The 10,080-nt window shown below is 25.0% G+C and overlaps 2 protein-coding genes and 2 non-coding genes across 5 annotated transcripts; 2 read left to right on the top strand and 2 right to left on the bottom strand.

Annotated features, from left to right (window-relative positions):
* Window positions 1–101: 101 nt before the first annotated feature.
* On the top strand, window positions 102–2,876 carry LOC130664622 (uncharacterized). Of its 2 annotated transcripts, none has more exons than XM_057464622.1 (4): window positions 102–227; window positions 298–430; window positions 544–820; window positions 2,171–2,876. In XM_057464622.1, exons 1-4 carry the CDS (start codon window positions 207–209, stop codon window positions 2,712–2,714), a joined length of 975 nt encoding a protein of 324 aa, XP_057320605.1. In that variant the 5' UTR covers window positions 102–206; the 3' UTR covers window positions 2,715–2,876. The 2 variants fall into 2 exon arrangements, with proteins under 2 accessions (XP_057320605.1, XP_057320604.1); XM_057464621.1 differs by having other exon boundaries at window positions 298–472.
* On the bottom strand, window positions 2,825–8,950 carry LOC130664623 (dolichyldiphosphatase 1-like). Its single transcript, XM_057464623.1, has 5 exons — window positions 8,767–8,950; window positions 7,321–7,421; window positions 7,074–7,252; window positions 6,412–6,639; window positions 2,825–5,595 (listed from the first exon to the last, which is right to left on the bottom strand). Exons 1-5 carry the CDS (start codon window positions 8,882–8,884, stop codon window positions 5,466–5,468), a joined length of 756 nt encoding a protein of 251 aa, XP_057320606.1. The 5' UTR covers window positions 8,885–8,950; the 3' UTR covers window positions 2,825–5,465.
* Window positions 8,951–9,113: 163 nt separating this feature from the next.
* Trnav-aac (transfer RNA valine (anticodon AAC)) lies at window positions 9,114–9,187 on the bottom strand. Its single transcript has one exon. It is a non-coding gene; the product is annotated as a tRNA-Val (tRNA).
* A 790-nt stretch (window positions 9,188–9,977) lies between these two features.
* Trnav-aac (transfer RNA valine (anticodon AAC)) lies at window positions 9,978–10,051 on the top strand. The gene has a single exon. It is a non-coding gene; the product is annotated as a tRNA-Val (tRNA).
* Window positions 10,052–10,080: the final 29 nt, after the last annotated feature.

The following is a 10,080-nucleotide window of genomic DNA, read 5'->3' as shown; positions in this document are numbered from 1 at the left end:
TGACGTTGACACATGGATCCTTGGAGATCCTTTTTTTTTTGTTACGGATTTTGTGAACATGCAGGGTAAGATCTGTCAGTTTATAAAAATTTCCTGGTGGGACAACACGTTTGTACCAGACGTTAAAATTTTTCGTTAAATTTAAAATTTGAATTTTTTTAGTTTTAAAAATAAAACTGAATTTTTTGGACTAAAAAAAGTTAAAAATGTTTGAAAAATTAATATCGGTAATTATAATTAATATTAAATAAATAATTGATAATTTTTTTTATTAAGTAGAGAATTTAATTCTTTCAGTTTTTCAAAAAGTCGGAGTTAAAAAAAAATAATTCACTCACGCAATTGACGCAGGACGAAAAATTTAAATTGAGAAAATTGAAATCAGAACCGAATTTAAAAAATTATGGGGAAAATAATAATTCCAATGAGGGTAATTGTAATTTTTATACTTTTGTGCCCTTAAGTTGTCTGAGTAAGTGAAGAAATTTTTTTTTTGCAGTAAGTGAAGTTTTTAATTTAATTATTAAATTACTTTTTTTGCAGGTACGAATGATGGGTATGGAGAAGTAACAGAAGAAAATTATGTGATGGAAAAAAGTTTTCGCGATAAAATAATAACCGATGGGTTGTGTAAAATATGCTTGGAATCATTGCAATTACGTCGGATTTACTCGTGTGTTACTTGCGATAAAATAGTTTGTGTGGATTGTTTTTCAAAATTACGGTACTGTCCGTACTGCCGGAATCCGACGATTTCTAAACGTGAGAAAAATCTTGAGGAGTTTATTAATTCGCTGGCGTTGCCGTGCAAAAATTTGAGGTATGGAAAAAAAAAATTTTTGTTTTTTTAATGTAGAAAATTTATTTTGAATTTAAAGAGAATCGCTGGGTAATTTGAATGCCAGGTCATTTTTTTTTATTGATTTATTTAAATTTTAAGACTAATCGATATATCGATTTTTTTTAATCAATAAATCAATATCTCGATTTTTTATTGAATTGCTGAGATAGAATTTTTAAAAGAAAAAAAAAAATTTTATAAATCGAAGTACTGAACTTCGATGTCTCGAATTTTGAGTCGATTAATCGATATCGATATTTTTAATCGAATTATGGAAATTAAAACTTTTAAACTCATTTAAAAAAAAAACATTTTCTATGTATCGAAGTACTGACGTTTAATTTAGTAAATCGATGTCTCGAACTTTGATATAATAAATCGATATCTCGATTTTTTAATCGATATATTAAAATTTTTAATTTCAAATTTTTTAATAAAAAAAAAATTAATGTATCGAAGTACTAACTATCGATTCAATAAATCGATATCTCGAACTTTGATATAATAAATCGATGTCTCGATTTTTAATCTATGGATTGAAATTTTTACCTTTAAATTAATTATTCAAAAAAAAAATTAATGTATCAAAGTACTGACTATCGATTCAATAAATCGATATCTCGAACTTTGATATAATAAATCGATATCTCGATTTTTTAATCGATATATTAAAATTTTTAATTTCAAATTTTTTAATAAAAAAAAAATTAATGTATCGAAGTACTGACTATCGATTCAATAAATCGATATCTCGAACTTTGATATAATAAATCGATGTCTCGATTTTTAATCTATGGATTGAAATTTTTAATTTTAAATTAATTATTTAAAAAAAAAATTAATGTATCAAAGTACTGACTATCGATTCAATAAATCGATATCTCGAACTTTGATATAATAAATCGATATCTCGAATTTTTAATCGATACATACAAATTTTAAATGGTAAATTCATTAATAAAAAAAAAATCATAAATCGAAATACTGGCTTGTGATTAAGAAAATCGATTCTCGATATTTAAATCGATTCGATAAATCGATATCTCGATGTTTTGATCGATATATAAAAATTTTTAATTTTAAATTAATCAGTAAAAAAAACGCATGTATCGAAACACTGACTGCGATTCAATAAATCGATATCTCGATTTCTAATCGATACAGTAAATTTTCAAATTCAAATTATCTAGCAAAGATTTTAAAAAATGAAAATAATGATATCAATTTAATAAATCGACATCTAAATTCAAAATTCCATAAACTGACATGTAAATTTAATTAATTTTAAAATTCACATAAAATTTCCATTTAAAAATTTTATTTTTGCAGCAACGGATGCGACAAACTCATAAAAAGTAACAAACGCAAAAGTCACGAGTTAACTTGCGATTACAATCAAAATTTTTGTCCAATAAAAACAAAGCCCTGTAAATGGAGCGGATTATCCCTGGAATTATTAAATCACTTGAAAAATCAGCATGACATCAAACCAACCAACGGCTACGGCCTAACGATCGTGATATCCGACTTCTGGAAAAAAATGTCATTCAAATCGAGCACTGAGCACATATTTTTAGAATGCTATCACCAATTATTCTACTCCAAGATAATATACGACCAAGGTCTTCTAAGTATATCTCTAAAAAAACTTATTTACTTAACCGACGTACCAGACTCCATTAAGGAAACCCTAAAATTATTTAACGTACACGTCACCATAAAAACTGATACCAAAAATAAATATTCCGAAGTTTTTCTGCTCAGCGATCAAAGGAGTCCGAAGTTTTTCATTGACTGCGGGCGTTTATTAGCCGATGACATTTACGATTACATTAAAATAGAGTTCAAAATTTTGTTGACCGACGAAGATTGATTTGTTTCATTGATTGTCTTTATTCAAAAGTCATACACATATTTAGTATTTTATTATTTTATTGATATCTTTAATCACATTTAATGTGAACATCCTAATTATTATTATAATTATCATTAGCTATGTATTAAATAGATTAAAAAAATAAAAAAACTTTTTAAAAATTCATTTACGTTTTTAAACTTAATAAATATTAATTATTTAAAAAGATAATTAATTTATTTTTAATATTTTATAAATAATTAAGTAATAGTTGCTTTAATTAATTTTTTTTAATTATAATTTTAATTAACAAAAAAAAAATATATATATATACATTTTAGGGTGGTCGTTAAAAATTAAATTTTCTCAGACGCCCCATAAAAATCTTTTTTTTAGTGAAAAAACACGTGGGTAATTTGGTTTTTTCTATTTAAGTAAAAAGAACACGAGCCTCAGGACGATCAAAGTTCATTTTTCGATACAATCGCGGTTTTTTTTAAATATCTCATGAAATATGCAGATTAAAGGAAAAAATCAGAGGAACAATTTTGTAGGAAATTAAATTCTTGACAAAAAAGGTCATGTTTATTTTTTTTATAAAATGTGTATTTATGAAGATATTTTAAAAAAACTTTTTTAGATCTTATCAATTGAGCATTTAGAGGATTACGAATCTCAAAAATAACGTTTTTACTTAAATATAGACAACTTCGTGACTCGTAACATATCAATTATTAATGCTTGTTGTAGTTTCTATAAGAAAAATGTTATTTTCAAAATTTGTAATCCTTAAAACGCTCAATTCATCAGATCTAAAAAAAGTTTTTTTAAAATATCTTCATAAATACGCATTTTATTAAAAAAATGAATATGACCTTTTTTGTTGAGAATTCAATTTCCTACAAAATTGGTCCTGTGATTTTTTCCTCTAATTTGCATATTTCATGAGATATTTAAAAAAAACCGCGATTGCATCGAAAAGTGAACTTTGATCGTCCTAAGGCTCGTGTTCTTTTTATTTAAAAAGAAACAACCAAATTCCCCACGTATTTTTTCACCAAAAAGAAGCTTTTTATGGGGCGTCTGATCAAATTTAATTTTTAACGACCACCCTGTATATATATATATATATACATATATATAAATTAGGGTGGAGTGAAAGAAAAAAAAATCTATCTCAATATTTTGTGTCCGACTAATTCTTAAAAAATTAAAAATTGGCGCCATTTTTAAAAAATTAAAAAATGATCAATTTAAATTTTTTGAAAATGCAACAAAATTAGTCAAAGTTACTCTGAGGTAATTGACAGTAAATTAATAAATATATTGAATTTCAGTTAACCGATGATTCTATTATTTAATAATTGATTTTTTTTGTAAAGTACAAAGTGTACAATAATAATTAAGGGCATTCCAGACAGTACCCCCACTTTTTACAAATATTCAGAGACTTCGAACTGTCAACAGTATTAACATTTTATTTATTAATTTCTCGAAAATTAAAGCATTAATTGAAAAAAAGACAACGCAGTTACAATTTCGCCGAGATATAGATTTTTAAAAAAATTACTTACAGTTGTTAGCAATTAGGAGTGTAACGAAATTTTTTGAATAAATTTCAGCTTAAAAAATTTGAAAATTCGAATTATAAAATTGATATGATTTTACTTAAATTTATTTTCCATATTTCGTTTAACTCTTAATTGATGTCAACTGTAAATTATTTTTTTAAAAATCTATCTCGGTGAAATTGTAACTGCGCATCTTTTTTTCCATTAGTGCTTTAACTTTTTTTTAATTAATTCTCAAAATTTTAAAACGGTCATTACAATTCAGTTATTGAATATTTCCAAAAACTGGGGGGGGGGAGGGGGCGTCAGAGAATGGTCTCGATATATAAGACTTTTTTTTTTAATTAATAGAAATTTTTACTTATTTTTAAGTAAAAATTGATTTCAAATTTTTGAAATTACTAAATATTTCAAAATATTGAGATAATTTTTTTTTTTTTTTTTTTTTTCTATATTTTAGGGTGAAAAAAATTTTTATCATTCAATTCTGATAGATATTTAATAAGTAATTGGGTTATCGAATTTTCAAGTATTTTATTTTTTTTTTATACTTTTCATTTTTTATTAAAAATTTTTTTAAATTTCACTTAAAGAGCGAAAAATATTTTCAAAAATTTTTTTACATGATTTATTTTCATTATTTTTTTTGAGCAATTTGACGTATCTGCGACTTAGTCCCAAATTTTTTTTAAACCGTTCAATTTTATTACAAAATTTTTTTTTTTTAATGTATCAGAATAATTCTGGCAGTGGTGAGTTTTTTTAAACATCAAATTTTTTTTTTTAAACTTGTAGTAAAAAATTATCTTTCAACAATTTTTTTTAAACCGCACGAAATAATTTAAAGGAAGTAAAAATAAAATTACTTGAAAATCATGTGCCCTAATAAAGCCGGTAGTCACAGAAAGGCTGTCAAAAAAAAAAATCTATTGGACTTTCCCGCGCTTTTTTTTTTATTAAAAATAAAACAAATTATTGCGGATGATTAAAAAAATAATTAGCGAGATTTTAAAACAAATCGTAGTAAAATATTTAAAATTCAATTTAAATAAATTGAAGGATAGATTTTTTAAAAAAATCTTTTAAAAAAATAAACATTTAAAGTGAAGAGAAAAATTTAAAAAATAAAAAAATTTTAAACTTTTAACAAATAGTTTTTTTTTTATTTATTTTCCGCCCACTGGGCAACCATCAGTCGTCATTGCGATTTCATTGAAACTAATTTTCTTGAGCGTGCTCTAGCCTCTGTTCTTATATTCGTATATTCGAACCACAGTACATTTGGTATTAGAGTTGTATCACGTATTAATAAATATTCAGACAATCGCCTTGAACAATTAAATAAATATATAAATAAATATGTATATATATTAATATTTTGCGTCATTAATTCCAAAAGGATTTGCACAGAAAAAAAAAATTTCTTGAGTCAAGAAAATATTTTAGAAGACAAACGTTTTCGGAACTGAGTCAGGATTTTCTTGAGTCAAGTGAATTTGTTTTCGTCAGAGGATTTTTTTGCTTTATCTGAGAAAATTGAGGTTTTCAAAAAATTTTTTTGAATTAAGAATATTCACTTTCAGTCAAGAATTTTTTATTTCTGTATAGGAAGTTCTCTAAAGCCAAGAGATGATCCTGAAGTTAGCAGACAATTAACAATTTTCAAATTTTTTTTTCGTACAAATCGACGTCAAAAAAAAAAAACTAAAAAAATGCACATGTAGAAAATTTAAAAAACTACAGGTGCAATTTTTTAGAATATTTTTTTTTTTATAATTTGTCGTTTTAAAAGAAAATCCAAAAATTATTAGACGTCGGCTAATTTCAGTATCATGAAGTTCACTGACAATTAACAATTAAAAAAATTTTTTTTTCGTACAAATCGATGGCAAAAAAAAAAACTAAAAAAATGCACATGTAGAAAATTCAAGAAACTACAAGTGCAATTTTTTAGAATATTTTTTTTTTATAACTTGTCGTTGTAAAAAAAATACAAAAATTATTAGACGTCAACTAATTTCTTATACGCCCTTTTAGTTTCAAATTTAGTGACTAAAGCCAAAAATACGTATAAAAATATGTCCTTTTGGAATAATTGACGTGATTAAAAAAAAAATAAATAAATAAAATTGATATAAACTTACCACGACACAATAATTGGAAAAAATGGCGCTAGGACTAGATGAGTTATAAAAAACCACGTAATTCCCATAATGACTCCCACAATAAAACCACATAATACTTGTGATATTGTATGATATTGCAAATAAATACGACTATATGATACTAAAATGGCAACTGTTGTACAGCCACCGATGATTGCCCATCTCCATAATTTTTCTACAACTGTACTGTTGTTATTTTGATGCATTCTGAAATAAAATTATTTCATTAATTAAAGAAATGTATAATAAATTTATTATATGTGTATTATATATTGAGATATATTTATATATAGTGTTAAAATACTGTTTAAAAATTACACTACTCCGATTGTTTATTCCTTCGTTCAAATTTAGGATAAACTTATGTACTAAAGAAATCTTTTTGGTTTTTTGTATTTCAGACGAGGCAGTCATGAGTTATCCTGCCTACAACATGGAGACTTTTTTTAAGTGACTCGTCTCTCCCCTCTACCACTGGCTTATTTTTCAATATTTTTTTACAAAAATATATAAACAATAATTTATGTATAAAGTTGTTGATTTACTGGCAGTGAGCCTATGAACTAGTACAGTAGCGGGAAATCAGCCGTAAAACTGCTCGTTGAATCTTAAATTATTTAAAAAAAAAAATAATCTATTACCTTAAGCATACAAATAATGCAGTGTAAGTCGCGAAAAACCACATCAGCAATGAATGAGACGACGGCATTCCATATTCAACATATATAACATCACGTCTCATTGGTCTAGCTTCTCTGATTGTGTATTTCAATGATAATCCAATTATATCTGTTACCACAACTCCAATAAAAAAACATATCTGCAAAATTATTTATAAAAATAATTATCAGTTAAATAATTTGTTAATTAATATGTTAATTATCTTACCGTGTGTAAATCACGTCGGAATAAAATAAGTGTTAAAAATCCTATTATTATTGCAAATGGCATTAAACTTATCAATGATAATAAATGTCCTAATGAATCTCCTGTAAATATTAAACAAAATATTTAATCATATTTATTACTACAGAATGACAAAATATATGAGTGTAAATGTAGCAGATATAAGAAAATTTTTAAATTACAGATAAAAAAATTAAACAATTAAATTGATAGAATAAAAAAAAATGCATGTACAGATTTTTTAATTTTCTTAGTCCATTTTTTAATTTTTTGGTGAGTGTGAATGTAGCAGACATCAGACAAATTTTTTTTTTTTTTTTTTAATTTAAATTACAATCTGTTATTACATAACAATAAATAATTTGTATGATAAGTGTGTAGGGCAGGCATTAGCAGACAGTATTCACTATTTATTGAAAACGATTTTTGAGGTCAGTAGGCCTAAATTTTTTTAGCCTTCTGTTTATCGTGTTGTTGAGTAGTTCTGTTGCCATTGGGTTCGGGTGATTTTCTAATCGATGTTCATATCGTGTGCTTAGCTTCGTAATCTCTTCTTTGACAGTCGTTATGCCTAGATCTCTGTGTATTGTGGCGTTGGAGACAAACCAGGGAGCGTTCATTATATTCCTGATGGTTTTATTCTGGAATCTTTGGAGTATTTCCAAGTTAGAGTTACTGGCTGTTCCTCAGAGTTGAATGTCATGCGTCCAAATTGGTTTGATGATTATTTTGTAGATGTTTAGTTTATTATTTAGCGAAAGCTTAGATTTTTTTCCAATTAGCCAGTATCAGACAAATTTAAAATTATAAATAAATAGAATAAATAATTAATTTTAAAAATAAAGAAAAATGCGCATTTAAAAAATTTTGAAGTAAACAAGTGCATTTTTTATAAATATTGTTTTTTAAATTATTTACTCTACTTATTTATAATTTTAAATTTGTCTGATGTCTGCTACATTCACACTCGTTTTTTTTGTTAAAAAAATTCATATTTCATTATTTAAAAATTTTTTAAATTTTCACATGTTCCTATTAAAATTATGTCACTTTTAATGAGAGTAAATTTTAAATAAATTAAAATAATAAAATTTTAAAAAATGCGCGTACTGATTTTTCATTTATCTAAATCCACATTTTTGAATTTTTATTGTTCATTTATTCAAAAATTTAAAAAACTCCCACTTGTCAGTTAAATTCACTCATATTTTTTAAATTTAAATTTATAAATTTTTATTTTTACTCAAAAAATTAATAAAATTTTATAAAATTATTATGTCCCCATGTAATTATATTTATTATTATAATTATCATATATTTATTTATGACAAAGTAGAAATTCTAACCTATACAACACATATTTTAAAAATAATATATAAAATATATTAATATTTATCAAGTTAAATTTAAAAAATAATAATTAAATACCTTGAGGATACTCGACGTGCGTTAATGACAATGGAATCCATTTAATATTTTGTTGATAATTATTATTTATTAAATTTGACGATACTTTATGTAAATACTCGTCATCAACCGCCGCCATTATTGTGCGTTAGCTTTATTTTGATAACATTACGATTACGTTTACATTTTAGTTTGAATATATATAACTAGAGTAGCGTTAGATTTTTAAATTATTAATCGATTAATTGTTGTATCGATAGTTAATTCTTTTTTATTTATTTTCATTGTTTATTTAAATTTTTTAAATTTAAATTTCATTGGTTACTGAGTGATTTTTTTTTTTATGAAAAAATGAAAAACAAAAATATTGTTTCTGCTCAGGTTCGAACTGAGGACCTTCTGCGTGTTAGGCAGATGTGATAACCAACTACACCACAGAAACTGATGTTAGAGACGACTGTAATTTAAAATACCAATAGATGAAAACAAATCTATTGTAGGAGAGCAGAGAAAAAATAATTTAGATTTATAGAGATATAAAATTTGAAACAGATCTCTGAAGATTGCTGATGATTTCGGTAGATCGTCGATGATTTTAGATCCATGATGATCTTTAAAGATTTATATTTCTTAGTAGATCTTAAAAGATTTCACAATAATATTAGTGGATCTATTTAGAGATTTTTTTTAAATTTACGCAGATCGACAAGTTAAAACATAAATTTTTTTTATTAGGGCTAAAGATTAGGGTGCGCCGAAAATCCGCTTTTTTTGAATTTTCATTAGTAGTACCAAAAATATTTTTCTTTGTACAAAAAAAAAATTTTTGGAAAACAAAAAGAATTTTAGGTCGATATCTTAGGCTCGCCATAGTTAGAAGTTGTTTAAAATTTTTTTTCCAACTTATTTTGATCGGAAATTTTTTTGTCTTCTATTTTAATTCAAAATTTTTTATTGGACATAAAAGTTTTAAAAGTATTAGTCATCTAGGTATTTATTTTTGGTAACTATTATTTTCGATTACTAATTATAGTATTTTATTATTTAATTAATTTTAATTTACATGGAAAAATATGAGTCATAAATATTTAAAAAAATTATAGTCTTGGGCGAATTTTAAAAATTAAAGTAAATTCAAAAATTGCCGCCATTGTGGCAGCCATGTTGCAAGAAACGCTACAGCAATACCTACTGGAATTATAAACTATATTGAAGGCCCGACCTTCAAGTCAGTTTCTGTGGTGTAGTTGGTTATCACATCTGCCTAACACGCAGAAGGTCCTCAGTTCGAACCTGAGCAGAAACAATATTTTTTGTTATAATTTTTTTGATGAA

Source organism: Microplitis mediator, chromosome 3, assembly GCF_029852145.1.
Source record: "Microplitis mediator isolate UGA2020A chromosome 3, iyMicMedi2.1, whole genome shotgun sequence".
Lineage (NCBI taxonomy): Eukaryota > Metazoa > Arthropoda > Insecta > Hymenoptera > Braconidae > Microplitis > Microplitis mediator.
Note: the sequence above shows the minus strand (reverse complement) of the source record. Positions and strands in the feature narration are given on the sequence as shown.